At 41.7% G+C, this 17,816-nt stretch overlaps 1 protein-coding gene across 2 annotated transcripts in view; it reads left to right on the top strand.

Moving 5' to 3' along the window:
* The first annotated feature begins 485 nt into the window (after positions 1 to 485).
* The window catches only part of sgo1 (shugoshin 1), a 43,403-nt gene continuing 26,072 nt past the window's right edge, over positions 486 to 17,816 (top strand). Inside the window, exons 1-3 of one of the 2 annotated variants that reach the window (XM_041183472.1) lie at positions 486 to 555; positions 15,226 to 15,396; positions 15,483 to 15,673. In XM_041183472.1, the coding sequence (XP_041039406.1) occupies positions 15,249 to 15,396; positions 15,483 to 15,673 (339 nt within the window). In that variant the 5' untranslated portion in view covers positions 486 to 555; positions 15,226 to 15,248. Of the gene's footprint in view, positions 556 to 15,056; positions 15,144 to 15,225; positions 15,397 to 15,482; positions 15,674 to 17,816 lie in introns of those variants that run through there. The other variant, XM_041183471.1, reaches the window with a different exon arrangement.

The following is a 17,816-nucleotide window of genomic DNA, read 5'->3' on the forward strand; positions in this document are numbered from 1 at the left end:
TTATGTCCACCTGAGAGGGCAGACATGGCCTTGGGTTAACGTCACATCCAAACCACAGCATCCCCAACTGTACTGCACTAAAGTGTGAGCATTGATCTTTCTGTTTATGTCCTGGAATGGGATTTAAACTCACAACCTTCTGACTCAGAGGGAGGAGTGCACCGAACCTCGCAACATCTGACACTGGATAAAGCAGCACTGTCGACGCAAGATCCCTGCAATTAGTTAAGAAAGTATTTGGAATTACGAGAGCTTTAAAATCCACCTGAATAAAAGAATTAGGATGTGTCGAATGGTCTGCCTCTGTTCCTTCCCTATTTCGATTCAATTATCTTCCTCCACCTCAGCTTGACCTGAAGACCTGATCTGGCCATTTAACAATGTTTGAAAATCCTCCTCACATCCCCCAGCCCACGGTTGATGTGCTGCATGACGTCATGGACACCGTCCGTTGGTGGTCACGTGCTCGACTCAGGGAGCCAATCAGGTCCGGCGGTGGTCGAGTTTGAATCGGTTGTTTAGAATCTGCAAAATAGCAGCTGAGTCCCGTAGCAGGTAGGCTCGGGTGAAAATGGGGCGGTTAGCAGGGCGGGGATGGTGTCCGAGGCTTTGGTCCGGGTCAGAATCGGGTGGTTTAGCGGGACAGTGTCCACGATGCTGGCCCGTGTGAAAATAGGCTGGTTATTGGGGCGGTGGCACTAGGTGTAGCGAGAGTCGTAGTCCGAAATGTGCTGGTTCTCTCTCCTCTCCCAGCGCAGACGGGTCCGGCCCGAGTGGCCTCCTCTTCACAAACAACAACAGTGGCGGCGGCGGTGTGGCTGTCCTTGGATCGCGCAAAGGCCAGGCTGATCTCTGCTAAAAGGAGGGGAGCTTGTGCGCGGTAATGCGTACGTAGGATTCTGTCTCTAGGCAAGTGTCCCTCCCCCCTCCCCCTCCATGTTCTTTGGGACACTGGTGGGCAACAGGCTTATTCGGTCCGGTACCTTTCCGCGCTACTGTAACTAAGTGACTCTGAGGATGGGAAACACGAGTAAGCCAAAACTAAAAAGAAATTTGCATATAAATCGAAAGATCCTAAAGCGCTTCACAGCCAGTGAAGCACTTGCCTTGGAAAACTGAATAGGGAACTGTTTTAGTTGCAGCGGAATGACAGATATATTTAGAGGTTTTTTGATAAAATGATTAAGGCAAAATCTATTTCCACTAGTTAGCTGATAAGAGCATCAGCAATTTAAAATTAAGAAATTAGATATTCATTTACATGTTGTGCTGAATGCTTTGCCATAGCGAATAGGTGCACCAATGACCATTTATATAGAAACAGAATTAAGTCATTTAACCCCTCCAGCCTTTCTGCCATTCGATAAGGTCATGGGTGATCTGTGCACTAACTTCCATATGCTATTATTATCTTCGGTTAACAGAAATCTATCATATCTCATTTAAATTAACTGTTAACTCAGCATCAACCGTGCTCCTACTTTTGAATGTAGAGGATTTCCTAACCATCCGCGGAAGGTCAGGTCTAGTTTTTAGGCATTGCTCCTTAGTCCTAGATTTCCAAACCAGCAGAATGAGTTTCACTTATCAATTCCCCTTAATACTTTGAAAGCTTAGATCTATCCTTTTCAGGTCTGAAGACAGACTTAAAAGAAAAGAAGCACTTGCATCCTTCTCTGACACATTTTAACTCATTCAATCCTAAACTTCTCATTCTGTTCACAATGCATGAGGCTGGAGATGTTGGCATATTAGTAATGTCACTGGATTAATCTAGTGACCCAGGTTATTGCCCTGGGGTAACAAAAACAGAAAATGCTGGAAAAACTCAGGTCTAAGCAGCTCTGGAGAGAGAAACAGAGTTAATGTTTTGAGTCCGTATGACTCTTCAGAGCTCTGAAGAAGAGCCGTAGGAACTCGGAATGTTAACTTTGTTTCCCTCTTCATTTATGCTGTTAGACCTGCTGAGTTTTTCCAGCATTTTCTGTTTTGTTTCAGATTTCCAGCATCTGCAGTATTTTGCTTTTATCTTAATGCCCTGGGGTCATGGGTTCAAATCCCAACACAGCAGCTGGTGGAATTTAAATTCAATTAATAAATTTGGAACATAAAATTATAATAAAATGTAAAATACCATACTAATATAAAACTATAACACGAAGTAATGGTGACCATGAATCTATCATCAACTGTTGTAAAAACTCATCTGCTTCACAAACATCCCTTAAGAAATGAAATCTGTTATCATTACCTGGTCTGGCCTACATGTGACGCCAGACACACACCAGTGTGGTTGACTCTTAACTACCCTCTCAAATGACCTAAAGCCTACTCAGTTCAGGGGCAATTAGGGATGGGCAACAAATGCTGGCCATGCCAGTGACACCCACATCCCATAAAAGAATAAAGAAAAAGAGGTAAATGTTCTGATTTGTGGTTGCACTGTAACCTTTCCTTTAAAGGAAAAGTGAGTAAGTATTTGAAGCAAAGGATGGTGCGGCTTTGGGTAGAATGAGGTGCCTTTAATGTAAACGATGTTCCAAGTTGCTTCATGGGTTGTAAGAAAACCAGATGCTGAATTAGAAAGGGACAGATTGTGGAGTGATGAGATGCTATGTTGAGCTGATAAGATTTGAGGAAGATTTTAAAAAGAGTTGGGGAGGTTAATGGTCAAAAAGTTTGAAGGAATTCCGGACGATAGGACTCAGGCATTGCAATTGTGTGTGTGATCTAAGCCAGGAGGAGATTAGAGACTGTAGAATTAGAGAATGGCTTCCTTCTGTGCCATATGATTCATCCCATCCTGCCAGTGCTGGCTCTTTGGAAGTCCTGCTCCCTGCTTTTTTTTTCTACAGCCCAGCAAATTTTTATTTTTCAAGGAAACAGCCAATTCCTTTTTCAAAGTTATTGAACCTCCTTCCAATACCCTTTCAGGTAGTGTGCTCCAGATTATCATAATTTGCTGTGTAATTTTTTTCATGTTACCCCTGATTCTTTTACCCAGTTACCTTTGTGTTAGATCTGTGTCCTCTGATTTCTGACTTCCTGCCACTGGGAACAGAGTAAATATAGTAAAGAAAAACTAGCACAGCGCATTCAGATTTTGAACATGTCTATCAAATCTTACCTAACATTAGGAAAGCAATCCCTGTTTCTCTAGTCTCTTCACTTAACTGAAGTATTTAATCCTTGGTACCCTTCCGCACTCTCACTAAGGCCTTTTCATCGTCTGCTGTCCCTTGATTTGAAGATGATGTCTACTCAGGGTTGCTAGTTTCTGCCAGTGTTCTTCATATGACTGAACAGGCCGATTCTTGACCTTCATATTTTTAGGGCAGGATGTCCTATGGAATCTGGATTGCGGGATTTGATCCATTTGTGTTACGTTCTGTGTTGAAAAATTTAGAGTTTCTTTCTTTGACCATAAACATGGTGATTTTATTGTGTGTGGCTTCCCAGCCAGAAGAGGATGGGACAGCCTATTTTTAGGGCATCTTTTCTAGCCCCCCCCCCCCCCCGCCCCACCTTATAGAATGAGTAAAGGGTATCCTGAAGAAGACTGCTCACTCACAGATGCTGCTGCTCAAAGACATCGCTATCCCAACACAGGTGACCAACAACCTTCATGCGTCTTGTGTCTGTGTGCCAATTCTTGACTAGGGACTCCAAGGTTTACAGCCCTGTCCCATTGCCAGTTCACTATCTCCACGGGGTTTGGCTGATGGATCCCTGGCAGAAACCTGTATATGACTTTGTTTAACATGGGGACCCTGGGGCACCATCATTGTCCAGTTGACCATGTTGGGTTGGTGGTCAGGTTTACATGACATGTCAAACCTCGATGAAAGGAACCACCTTGCCGCTGCAGCCATTTTCTACCTTTGCAGCGGTATGGTTCACAGTCTTCCTTCGCCTGTCCTGCTGTTAGGGACTTTTTGGACTTTGCTTTTGTCATGTAGCTCCCCCTAACCTTGCCACCATGGGTGGCCCTACCAGGAGCAGAGTGCTCCCGAAGGAATCTCTCAAGGGATCCTTGGAACTCTTGAGCCTCACCACCATGTGAAGGTGGTGGTCCACTGTCTAAAGTGTGGTGCCCAGAATTGGACACACTGCTCCATCACAGACCTAACTAGTGTTTTCTTTTTTCGTCCCTGGGATGTGAGCGTTGCTGGTAAGACCAGCATTTGTTGCTTATCTAATTGCCTTTAGCAGGGTGGTGGTGAACTGCCTTGAACAGCAGTCCATCTGGTATAGTTACACCCCTGGTGCTGTTAGGAAGAGAACTCCAGGTTTTTGACCCAGTGACAGTGGAATGGCTTTATAGTTCCAGGCGAGGGTGGTGTGGCTTGGAGGGGAACTTGCAAGTGTTCCCATGCATCTGTTGCCCTTGTCCTCCTAGGTGGTAGAGGCTGTGAATTTGGAAGGTGCTGTCGAAGAAGACTTGACGAGTTGCAACAATGCATCTTGTCGATGGCACACTGTGCTGCCCCTGTGTGGGGGTGAAAGGAGTAAATATTTAATATAGTAGATGGGGTGTTAATCAAGGGCCTGGTCTACCTTGGAATACCCTGGAAGGGCAAAGTATCTCAAAAATTTGAGGTGAAGCTTGCTGTTTCATGCTGCTACCATGCGGTAGCAACATGAGTGGTATTTGCCACTAACAGGATGCTGCCAGCAAGCCACAAAGTAATTCTGCCTATCACACAAATGAGTAATGTGGTAAGTGAATTTCAATGCCAGTGTGATGCTAGGTATGTAGGCTGTATGTTCCAAAGATTGGCGGATCGTATCAAACAGCATGTCCCAGCCGCTGTTCACAACGGGCAGAGTACAGACTGTACCCAACTAGCCCGTTCTTGCAAAACTCAAAACACAGTGTCCAACGTTAGATGCGAATCCGTGATTGGACATTTGCTAAATAATCCTCAATATGCTAAGAATTACACTGACAACCAATTTAAGATTATCAGTTGGGCTGGCAATGTGGCACATTTGCTTGTATTGGAAGCTACATATCTTAATACACAGGGCCCTTTCTTTGCAGACCGACAGAACATGCACATATATTGTGTCTGTTTCAGCTAAACAAAATAAGTAACAGTCATTCGCTGACTCACTCCTCAGGGTACTACCATGACCAATCAGGTTCAAGCTGCCTGGTTTAAATTTCAAACGATGCTTGGCAGTTAACTGTCAGTCATCATCAGTGGTCCATTCTCCATGGCAATGCCACTTGTCAACCAATCAGTACTCTTCACTTACAGTATAAATTGTTGTTTTTCCCCTTATATCAGTATTCTCACCAGCGTCCTGATGAATGCAAGGCGAAAAGCTTAGACATGATACCTTTTTCAGCAATAGTCATTAATTTTGTTGCTGGTTATCTTAGATTCCCCACATCAAAGTTGGGCTGATTGGCCTGTAATTTGTCATGTTTAACCGCTTCTTTTTTTGAACAACGGTGTAATGTTTGCATTATCCAGTCTTCTGGTACCACTCCCAAGTCTAGCAACGTAGGGTGCATCCCATCTGGACCATGTGATTTTACTGCTTTGGGCATTGCCAACCTTTTAAGTATCCCCTCTTCGTGATGGGATGAAGCTTGAATGGAATTGAAGATGAAGACTGTGGGGGAGGGAGTGGCGAAGGAAAGGCGCTATTGTAAATCAGTAAGGAAAGAGATAATAAACTTAGTGCAGATTAGAATTAGCACGAGTTTAGAGTGTGGAGGAAGTGAAGCCAGCAAAGGTAGTTTTTGAATAATTGAGCCTGAAGGTGACAGTCATGTGAGACCTTCACAGTTTGGGGTTAAGGCAGGTGATGCTGTGAAGGCGAAATTAAATAGTTGTGGGCGGTGAGGGGTCTGAAACTAAATTCAGGATTAAGCAGGGCACCAAGATTAAAAGCAGACTAGTTGAGCATGAGATGGTGGCTAGGGGAGACCAAGGAGTCACTGTCAAAGAAGCCAAATTTGTGCTACGTACTGGAGACTCTGTTATAAAAGCAAAATACTGTGGATGCTGGAAATCTAAAACAAAAACAGAAAATGCTGTAAAAACTCAGGTCTAGCAGCATCTATGGAGAGAAAAAAAACAGACTTAACGTTTCAAGTCCGCTCTGAAGAAGAGTCATACAGACTTGAAACGTCAACTCTTTTTTTGCCTCTCCACAGATGCTGCTAGACCTGCTGAGTTTTTCCAGCATTTTCTGTTTTTGGAGATGTCTTTGGTACTCCTGAAATTGAGAAGGAGGAAGTGGATATTGGACAAGCAGAGTTACAGCTGAGGGGCCAAGGGAGGTGTTAGAGAGGTAGAACTAAATATCATTGGTGTACAAGCTGAAGTTGACTGAAAACATGCAAATCAGTTTTAAATTGCTCTCGCAAAGAGTCAGCACAGACTTGATGATAAATGAATAGTGATGTGTGCTCAGTTGGTTACATTTCTGCCTCTGATCAGAAAGGTTGTGGGCTCTTGCTCCAAATAAACACAAATAAGAAGGCTCCCATTTCGCATTGATAATAATGGTGAGGCTATTGGACCTCATTGTTATTGGAATAAATTGGAAAGCAACTTCCAGAATCTGCACATGTGCATTTAAAATGCAGAAGTCTGGAAGTTGTCAGCTACTCCACTCCTCCATAGATTGTGATGTAATAGTCCTCTGATTGATTCGGCACTTAAGTAAATGTAATGGTGTGAGGTTGCAGTGTAAGTTACTAACTAAATATGGCAGAAAAAAGTAGGGCTGGTTCATCCAGGGGTGAGTTTTTAATGGTATGTTAAATGTGGAGACACATTACTCAAGAATACCTGGTTTAGACTCTGTGCTTTAATGATTTTTCAATCTGGTTGTTTCTTGCTCTGCTCACAAATGCCAAAGATACCTCCTGTAATGGGTGCCATGTTGAATTAAACACCTGATGAAAGCAAGTCTCTGCTCAAAAGCCAGCAAAAACCATTAGGCAGCTCAGTAGAGTGAACAATGAGCACAGAATCTAGACTGTAAGGTAGGATGAAATTAGTGTAGTCCTGAGGCAGCTATATAAAAGTGACTACTTCAGAAGTAACCTATTGTCTGTGGAGTGTTTGGGGGATGTCTGGAGCACTTAAGATACTATGTAAATGCCAAGTGTTTTTTCTTAACAAAAAGCCCCAGAGTATAGGAGAAGCCATGCTTCAAGTTAAACAGTAGAAGCCCCATTTGATGGCTCCTAATCCTGCTAAGTTCAAATATATTTAGAAGGCCACAAGCACTATCTAGAGGATACTGTCCTCAGCCCTACCATCTTCAGCTACTTAATTAACGCCCTTCCTTCCATCGTAAGGTCAGAATCGGGGATGTTCGCTGGTGACTGCACAATGTTCACCATTCGTGACGACTCAAATACTGAAGCAATCCATGTCCAAATGCAGAAAGACCTGGACTATATCCAGGCTTGGACTGACAAGTGGCAAGTAACATTCGTGCCACACAAGTGTCAGGCAATGACCATCTCCAACAGGAGAGAATCTAATCATCGCCCCTTGACATTCAATGGCATTAGCATCACTGAATACCCCACTATCAACATCCTGGGGTTACCATTGACCAGAAACTGAACTGAACTAGCCAAATAAATACTGTGGCTACAGAGCAGGTCAGAGGTTAGGAATCCTACGACGAGTAACTCACCTCCTGACTCCCCAAAGCCTGTCCACCAACTACAAAGCAGAAGTTAGGAGTGTCCACTTGTCTGGATGAGTGCAGCTCCCACAACACTCAAGAAGCTTGACATTGTTCAGGACAAAACAGCCCGCCTGATTGGCGCCGCATCCACAAACATTCACTCCTTCCACCACCGGCGGACACTTGCAGCAGTATGTACCATTTGCAAAATGCACTGCAGGAATTCACCAAAGCGCCTTAGACAGCACCTTCTAAACCTGTGACTGCTACCACTTAGAAGGACAAGGGCAGCAGACACATGGGAACACCACCTAGAAGCTCCCCTTCAAGTCACTCACCATCCTGACTTGGAGATAAATCGCTGTTCCTTCACTGTCACTGGGTCAAAACCTGGGAACTCCCTAACAGCATTGTGGGTGTACCTACACCACATGGACTACAGCGGCTCAAGAAGGCAGCTCACCACCACCTTCTCAAGGGCAATTATGGATGAGCAATAAATGCTGGCCCAGCCAGCGAAACCCACATCCCGTGAATGAATGAAAAAGGGACAAGACTTCTGCTGGTGTCCTCCTTCAGCCAACACTGCCAAACCAAATTAGTTGGTTAATTGTTTGTGGGATAAAATTAGCTGTTCACATAAAGTTTTGGCATGCAATGCTACATAAATATATCAGCTGTAAAGCCATTTAATTGACATTTTTAACAAAAGATAGATGTAGTTTTGGAACTTAGCCCCCCAAAACACTGATGAAATCCAGTGTAATAACACTGGAATTTCATATTCATTAGGAATTGCTCAAAATATAAATTAGCATAAAATGATTCCCCAAAACCTTTAGACATGATACGATGGAAAAACTGGATATCTCAAACCTGGGTAAATTCATATAAGTCAGATTTTATTTGAAAGATCACTTTCAAAGAAAAACTGAAGACTTAATAAAAAGCTAAATTAAATGACAATCCACAGCTGTTTATAAATTTCATGCACGGTACTTCCATGAACCTAATGCCCTTTCTTATTCTAATTAAAAGCTAAGTAGGTATAATTTCACTACATTTATCCTTGCATCTGAATTCTCCACAATACGGTTGAACAGTTAACGTTTTAAAATTAAAGTTGGTCATAATATAGAAGATGTGTCAGACAGTGTATGTTTACTAATTTATTTCTTCAAATGTAGCTGACCTATACAAAAAAACAATTATTGTATCAGAGTTTGATGGAATGTAAAGTACCATTGAAAGGTTATTACCATTGCAACAGCTCAGTTGGCATAGAATGCAGTAAACTTTTACCTGCACAAAATAGAGCCTGCTTTATCTGTTATCAGGTCTGCATGTGTGGCACACAGTATACACGTCCTGATCACGTGGATGTGATATGCATTACTCAACCCTATTTAGGTAGGAAGATAATAGATTTTTAATGATAGTGGATTAGTTTTGTAATTAAATCTCTCTACACCCTCAGATTTATACTAGATATCAGTAATTAAATATTTTAGTTATCCTTAATTATAATGCAGATTTGGTGTAGATTTGGCACATTGACTTTCTCTTAACAAGCATTTAAAATATACTATGTCATTGTTTAAAAGAAAGATAAGGCAGGTGGCATTAAATGTAGATAAGTGTATTATTATGCACATGTGTAGGTCTAATGCCAAGCATGTGTATATCATATTGAATTTTGAACTAAAATTTGTTGATTGGGGATGTGACATAGCTGTTATAGTGATTAAAAACAAAAAACTGCGGATGCTGGAAATCCAAAACAAAAACAGAATTACCTGGAAAAACTCAGCAGGTCTAGCAGTATCGGCGGAGAAGAAAAGAGTTGACATTTCGAGTCCTCATTGCAGTAAAAGTGCAATGTCTATACATATTCTTTCTGTTTGCAGAGGGCAGGACCCTGCTTATGAATATATGTCACTTCTAGTAAGTGAGCCACATTGCAAGCCCGAGTTTCTGAGCACACTTGGGATTATTGAGTGCTGCCCAATTGTGGAATCCATCTAATTTGCAAACACAGGCTCGTTGTGCACTCTGCCTGTAGTGAACAGCCGAAGGGTCATGAGGACTCGAAACGTCAACTCTTTTTTCTTCTCTGCCGATGTTGCCAGACCTGCTGAGTTTTTCCAGGTAATTCTGTTTTTGTTTTAGCTGTTATAATGAATGAATTGCTGAAGACACAGCCAGTGTCAACAGGCTGCAGTAAAAGCAAAGAGTATTAGGATGCCTGGCCAGGATAGTTTTATATAAAATAAATAACACCTTGGTGTCCTTGCACAAGACTTTTGTTCGGCTTTAACTAGAATATTGTGTCCACTTCTGGTTACCTTGTGTCGTGAGAGACTGAGAAAAATTCAGAGGAGGGGTATTAAATTAATACTTAGTTTAATAACCCTCACTCTAGAGAAGTGTAGATTTCAAGGTGATTTAATTTGTTTTTAAAATAATGAAGATGCTAGATTGTGCCCATGTGGATAGATTATTTGAATTATGTTAGACAAAGATGCAAAAGTTATGCAAAGATAGAGCTAGGTTAGATGTTAGGAAGTTTTTTCTTCTCACAAGAGGGTCATAAACCTTTGGAATAAATTGTTGGCTCATGCAGTGTGTGTGGCCATGTTGTAGAACTTTAAAAGGGAGCTGAATATGTTCCTGAAAAATGCTAATATCATTGAATACAAAAAGGTGGGGCATTGACTGACCTTGTTATCTCCTGGAACTTGTTTATGATCATCCTTGAATGTTGAGGAGGAATTTTTGAGTCCCACTTTCTCTGAATTAGCCTAGGATTCTTTCTTCTGTTTTATTTTGTTTCTCCCAAGGAATTAAATGGCAAATGATAGATATAAGAGTGTTGAGGGACATCATTGAATGGGACAGGCTTGATTGATTAGTTGGTCTTTCATGCTTGCATTTATCATATAAAGACTGTTTCCTACCTCTTATAACAATGATATAGTGGGAATATCAGAAACGTGGCTGTATGCAGAGGATGGAAGTAAATAGAAAATTCATTCGTATAAAGAATTTAGAAAAGATAAAGTGGACAAAACAGTTATTGTATCTATATGTCATGGACAAAAGTTGTTGATCTGGGAGGTAGAAAGCTACAGTTCGAATTATTCTAGTTAGACATCTCTAGAGCAAAATAAATCAAACAAATATATTGCCAATGCTATTGTTTGCTTTAATAAACAATCAGAAGGTTGTGAGAATGTTGCTGAAAAAAGAGGTGCGCTGTCGAAGCTTTTTGTCTTGGAGTCGTCAAGACAGACGCAGGAATACCAGATTTCAAAGGAAACAATTTATATTGCAGGAGGAAAGGATGCTGATTGGTTGGCAAGTGGATTCTGGTCGAGGTGTTGCCATGTGGAATGCACCAGGGGACCGTTGCCCCACCCCCATTCTTTTGTTCAATTGAAAGAAGTGCAATGTCTATACATATTCTTTCTGTTTGCAGAGGGCAGGACCCTGCTTATGAATATATGTCACTTCTAGTAAGCGAGCCACATTGCAAGCCCGAGTTTCTGAGCACACTTGAGATTATTCAGTAAGTGCTGCCCAATCCTGGAATCCCGTCTAATTTGCAAACACAGGCTGGTTGTGTACTCTGCCTGTAGTGAACAGCCGAAGGGATCTGCTCATTGATAGAGATAGGCCCATTCATGAGTTTGATATTATCCACCAGTTGTTGGGACATATGGCTTATATACTTGGCATCACACTGGCATTGAAACTTATACACTACATTACTCATTTGTGTGAAAGGCAGAATGACTTTCTGGCTTGACAGCAGCATCCTGTTAGTGGGGTTTACCACTTGTGTTGCTACTGCAAAATAGCAGTGTAAAACTGCTAGCTTCACCTGTTGTTCAAATTTTCTAGACACCTTACCCATCCACGATAATGTCAGCTGGACTCAGCATTTTTCTGGACTGATGGTGTCGGCCTTAGGCTCATTCATGACTTTGCGTGATATATAGCAAGCAATTATCTGATTGGAGTAGCCATTATCCCAGAGGATAACTTATGTGCCCTATTTTATTGTCATCACGCTCACCATGCAAGCTTGATCCCTAAATAGGATGCATCAAACCTATCCTGTGAGATAAGGGCTACCCCTGGATCAGATCATTGCTTGCTGTATATTGTGCATGAATAGGCCTAAGGCTGCTGTTTTCAGTCCTGAAAAATGCCCTGTCTAGCTCAGATAAGGTGTCTCAAAAATTTGAGCAACAGGTGAAGTTAGCTGTTTCATGTTGTTACTAGGCAGTAATAACACACATGGTAACCTCGACTAACAGAATGCTGCCTTCAAGCCAAAAAGACAACACACACACAGCCTACTACACAAATGAACTTGTATATGAATTTGTGTCGGAATGATGCCAGGTATATAGGCTATTCGTATCAAACAGCATGTCCCTTTGGCTAAAAACAAAAAAACTGCGGATGCTGGAAATCCAAAACAAAAATAGAATTACCTGGAAAAACTCAGCAGGTCTGGCAGCATCGGCGGAGAAGAAAAGAGTTGACGTTTCGAGTCCTCATGACCCTTCGACAGAACCAGCCTGTGTTTGCAAATTAGACGGGATTCCAGGATTGGGCAGCACTTACTGCATAATCTCAAGTGTGCTCAACTGTCCCTTTGGCTGTTTAGAATAGGCGGAGTACTGACTGTACTCAACCAGCCTGTGCTTGCAAAATTCAGAAAATAATATTTAATGTTAGATGTGATTCTGCAATTGGACAGCACTTACTGTACAATCCTGTATGCACTAAGAATTACGTTAATAACCAATTTAAGGTCATCAGTCGGGCTTGCAACGTGGCTCACTGGCACTTGCTAGATGCTGCATATGTTCATACATGGGGCTCTATCGTCTACAAACGGAAAATGTCTACATATTGTGCCTTTTTCAATTAAACAAAAGCATGGGGAAAAATGCATTCCCCCTTGCAATGTCTAGACCAGAATGTACTTGTCAACCAATCGGCACCCTTTTCTCATGCAGTATGAATGCCCTTTAAAATTTGGTATTCTTGTCTGTCCTGATGAGTGTAGGTTGAAAAGCTTCAACAGCATGTCTCTTTTCTCAGCAATGCTCAAGTTCTGTACTACCAAGTGACTGGTCGTGAGAATAGAAAAGTTACTTTGAATCTTCAGTCAATTTTATATAAACTGGGAGATTCCAGAGTTGCTATTGGTAGGAGTAATGTTGGATTCTCAAATTTGTGGGCTTCCCTTTATTATTCACAGAGGTGACCACTTGCCTCATGATTGAATGCAATTATTTTATTCATCATGGGATGTGGCGTCACTGGCTAGGCCAGCAATTATTGCCCATCTTTAACTGACTTTGAGAAGGTGCTGGTGAACTGCCTTCCTGAATCGCAGTTGTCTATGTGGTGTAGGTTCACCCACAGTGCTATTAGGGAGGAAGTTCCAGGATTTTGACCCAGCCACAATGAAGGAATGGCAACATATTTCCAAGTCAGGATGGTGAATGGCTTTGCGGGGAGCTTCCAGTTGGTGGCGTTCCCATGTGCCTGCTACCATTATCCTTCTAGATGGTAGTGGTTGTAGATTTGGAAGGTGCTGTTTGAAGATCCTTGGTGAGTTCTTGCAGTGCATCTTGTAGACAGTACACACTGATGCCACTGAGCATCAGTGGTGGAAGGAGTGAATGTTTATGGATGGGGTGCCAGTCAAGTGGGCTGATTTGTCCTGGATGGTGTCAAGCTTCTTGAGTGTTGTTGGAGCTGCCCTCATCCAGGCAAGTGGAGAGTATTCCATCACACTCCTGACTTGTGCCTTGAAGACAGACAGATTGTCACCAACTAGCCCTCATATAGGTTAGAATTAGGCTTCTCTATTCACTCTACCATTGTGCAGAGTTGCATTGACAAGCGACCCAATAGACCTAGAAGTTCCTGATTATAGCCATTGGTCATCTATACCATGTACCCTCTGGAGCTGGGCTAGGATATGAGCCTTTCTTTCAATGAGCTGCCTCCTAATTCCCCGAGTGGCTGTGTTAAGCCTTATGATGTATTTCACCTTAATCTCCAGAAGACTTGTTAAAAATTCCAGTAGAAAACTGTTAATGAACTCAAAGCTGTGGGGTTTCAGGATAAAACTTGTGAAAGGATAAGAAGACTCCACTTCTCTAATGAATATTTGCTTTTATTTTTAATTTACATAAATGGCCTGTACGGTAAGCAGAACGACTTCAAGTTGCCCCACTTGAAGTGTTCTGCTCTAACGTTGGTTAGTTAATGAGGCCCTTATTCCCATTTGTCATTGGGAATTTTGTTTTAAAGTCATTTTGCCATGTTGCACTGCCTGATTGGAATGGCCTCTGTTGCTCCCTGGCCCTCCCTCCTGCTGCCTCTCCAGCTTGGAGCTTACCTCCTGCAAGTCAAAGCTGTCGTTCCTGCCTCTTGCCATTCATCTCCAGAGCCCTCACTTACAGTGAAGGTTCGGAAGGAGCAAGAGGTGCAGTGAGAGTAAGAGTCTGCACCAAGAGGGGAAGGTCAGGGAATGGCAAAGGCTGACCAGAGGGCCAGGATGTATGGAGAGGTTCAGTGAATAGGATTGGTGGCAAGTGGGAGAAACATAGAAACTAGGAGCAGGAGTAGGCCATTCGGCCCTTCGAGCCTGCTCTGACATTCATTATGATGACTGATCATCCAACTCAATAGCCTGCTCTCGCTTTCTCCCCATACCCTTTGATTCCTTTCGCCCCAAGAGCTATATCTAACCCCTTGAGGAGGTAAGTAGAAAATTAACATTTCTTTTATTTTTAAGTTCTTTCATTTACCTATATAGGAATTTAACAATGTGAAGTATTTCTATGCTCCTAAATTCCTAACTTACAGGGTATAATTCTAATGTGTTTTCTCTAAGAGAGGTCCTATGCAACCTAACTACAGCTTTTACAATGGTTTTAATGGGAAAATCTCATTCACTTAAAAGTTGCGCTTTTCAGGAATGCAACCAGAACTTTAAATGTATTCAGAAACTCTGTGCAGAGTGGCCAAATTTATTCATGCTGGCTAATGAAGGAGAGTGAAATTGGAAGAGACTGTTCAGATTACAGAACAAATTTCATTGCCCTTAGCACTTACATAAGCTATATTGTTTGACATTTAATGCAAACGGGTGTAAAGTGCCAGACATGGGAAGGCAAAATAGAGAAGGGGGGCACTCAGTTAATGGTATTGAAATAGTTAAAGATTAAGCTGAAAGAGACCTAACCACCTCTAAGCCTTACAAGTACCTCCCATTGAAGCAGAAATCTCGGTTCCTCTGTCTGACTCTTTTTGTACTTCCTGTTCCTCTGACCCACTATCCAAAATTAGATTAAGGTAGAAGTGATTAGTGGGAAAGATCGTTAAGGATTTCTGTGTTTTTAGTGCAACAAGGAAAATGGATCTGGTCTAAGGAAAGAAATGTAAGGAGTGTGATGTTCTCATTTCCTGTTTTCACATATCCCTATGATGCTTTATTTCATTGCTCTTTTATTATGTTATCAGCTATTAAAGGATGAAGAAGAAAAATGGCTTTTGAACGATGTCAAAAGATTTCTTTCCACGAAAGTCTGGAAGCTATCAAGGAACGAATGAAAGAGAAACGGAATCAGAATCAAACTAAAATTAACAGGGCTAAGCAAAACTTGACTTCAAAAGCAAAAACCAAAGTACTGAGTAAGTATGCAGTTTCATTTCTACTGAACATTAATTTTCAGCTTTAAACAGCTGTTTTTCACTTTTTGTTACTTTTTATTTCACAGGTAAGAGCTCTTTTATAAAAAATATCCAAGTGAACAATCAAAACCTAGCTGTCTCCCTAGAAGCAGAAAAGAAGAAACTGAGAGTAGCGTGTGATGTCATACTGTCCTTGAAAAGAGAACGGCAAGCTATGATGTTCTACATTCTCATGCTGAAAAGAAAACTTGAAGATCGTTTCCCAGAGCAATTTGAGGTATATGTGCAAGATCAAACTGATTGAATTTTATTTGGATTTTTTTTTGTAATCAAATAGCAAATGCATTGAATTGGTACAATTTTGTGTGTAAAATATTTTTAAAACTCCTCCAAATTTCCCAGGGTTTACAAATGTTTTTAAGCTGAAAGGATTTCCAAGGGCAAAAATGAAATTAAAGCATAGCAAGAAATGGCTGACTTTTGTTTTTAGAGAAGTTTTAGAGGTTTTGCTGCAAGAGAAATTCAGCTATGACCTTCCCAGATTACCTTTTAAAGGCATAGCCACAGCCTTGTTTCTTGGATCATTTCCTGTGCAACGAGTAAATGGTCTGAAGACATGATCGTTGAGATTGTTGTTGTGTTTTGGGTTTTCTTCTCCATTGTTTGAACATAAGAAATAGAAGCAGGAGAAGGCCATTTTGGCCCCTTGGGCCAGCTCTGATATTCAATTAGATCATGGCTGATCTGATTGTGGCATTATCTCCACTGTTCTGCCTGCCCCCCCCCACCCCCCCCTCAAACTCAGCACCCCCAATAACTCTTGACTCTCTTGTCAATCAAAAATCAATCTAACTCAGCCTTGAATGTATTCAATGACCCCCATCTCCACTTCTCCCTGTGGAAGAGAATTCCAAAGACTAACAGCCCTCTGAGAAGAAATTCCTCCTCTTCTCTATCTTAAATGGGAGATCGCTTATTTTGAAACTGTGCCCCCTACTTCTAGATGCCCCATGAGGGAAACATCCTCTCAGTATCTACTCTGTCAAGTGCCCTCAGAATCTGATATGTTTCAATAAATACCAATGAATACAGGCCCACCCTGCTCTCAACCTTTCCTCATAAGACAAACCCTTCATTCAGGAATCAACATAGTGAATGTTCTCTGAACTGCTTCAATGCAAGTATGCCCTTTCTCCAATAAGCTGACCAAAACTGTACATAGAACTCTAGGTGTAGTTTCACCAATGCCCTGTACAGTTGTAACAAGACTTCTCTATTTTTATACTCCATTTCCCTAGAAATAAAACCAATATTCCCTTTGCCTTCCTGATTATTTGCTGTCCCTGCATGCTGACCTTTTGTGATTCATTTACAAGGCCACCCAGATCCCTCTGTACTGCAGGATTCTGCAGTCTCTTGTCTCTTTAAATAATATTTAACTTTTCTATTCTTCCTGCCAAAGTGGACAAGCTCACACTTCCCCATATTATACTCTATCTGCCAATTTCTTGCCCACTCACTTAACTATATCTCTTTGCAGACATGTGCCCTTCTCACAACCTGTCTCCCTACCTAGCTTTGCATCAGCCACAAATTTGGCTACAATACAGTTGGTCCCTTCATCCAAGTCATTATGTAGATCATAAATAGTTGATGCTCCAGCACTGATCCCTGTGGCACTCCACTAGTTACAATCTGCTATTCTGAAAATGGCCCATTTACCCGACTGTTTTTTGTTAGCCTGTCATTTATCCATGCTACTATATTGCCCTCAATAACAGGAACTCTGCCCTTGTGTAGTAACCTTTTTATGTGTGGCACCTTTCACGGAGTTATATAGTGCAGAAACCAATCGTGTGCGTGCCGGTCATCAAGTAATTATCTATTCTAATCCCATTTTCCAGCACTTGGCCTGTAGCCCTGTATGATATAGCATTTCAAGTGCTTATCTAAATACTACTTAAATGTTGTGTGGATTCCTGCCTCTACCACCCCCTCAGATAGTGTGTTCCAGATTCCAACCACCCTCTGGGTGAAAAGATTTTTCTCAAATCCCCTCTAAACCTCCTGCCCCTTGCCTTAAATCTATGCCCTCTGGTTATTGACACTTCCGCTAAGAGGAAAATTTCTTCCTCTCTATGCCCCTCATAATTTTGTATACCTCTATCAGGTCCCCCCTGAACCTTCTCTTTATCAAATGCTTTTTGGAAATTGAAATACCACTACACCTACTAAACATGATTTCACTTTCACAAAACCGTTAACTCTGCCTAATAGTATTATGATTTTCTAAATGTCACCTTTTTAATAATGGATTCTAACATTTTCCCAATGACAGACTTGCCACATGCATTTTTTAATGTAAGGCATTGTTTTGGTGTGTGAGATGGGGATTTCTGGAGGGGAAGGAATATTGTGAC

The sequence above is a fragment of the Carcharodon carcharias genome, chromosome 3 (genome assembly GCF_017639515.1).
Source record: "Carcharodon carcharias isolate sCarCar2 chromosome 3, sCarCar2.pri, whole genome shotgun sequence".
Classification (NCBI taxonomy): Eukaryota; Metazoa; Chordata; class Chondrichthyes; order Lamniformes; family Lamnidae; genus Carcharodon; species Carcharodon carcharias.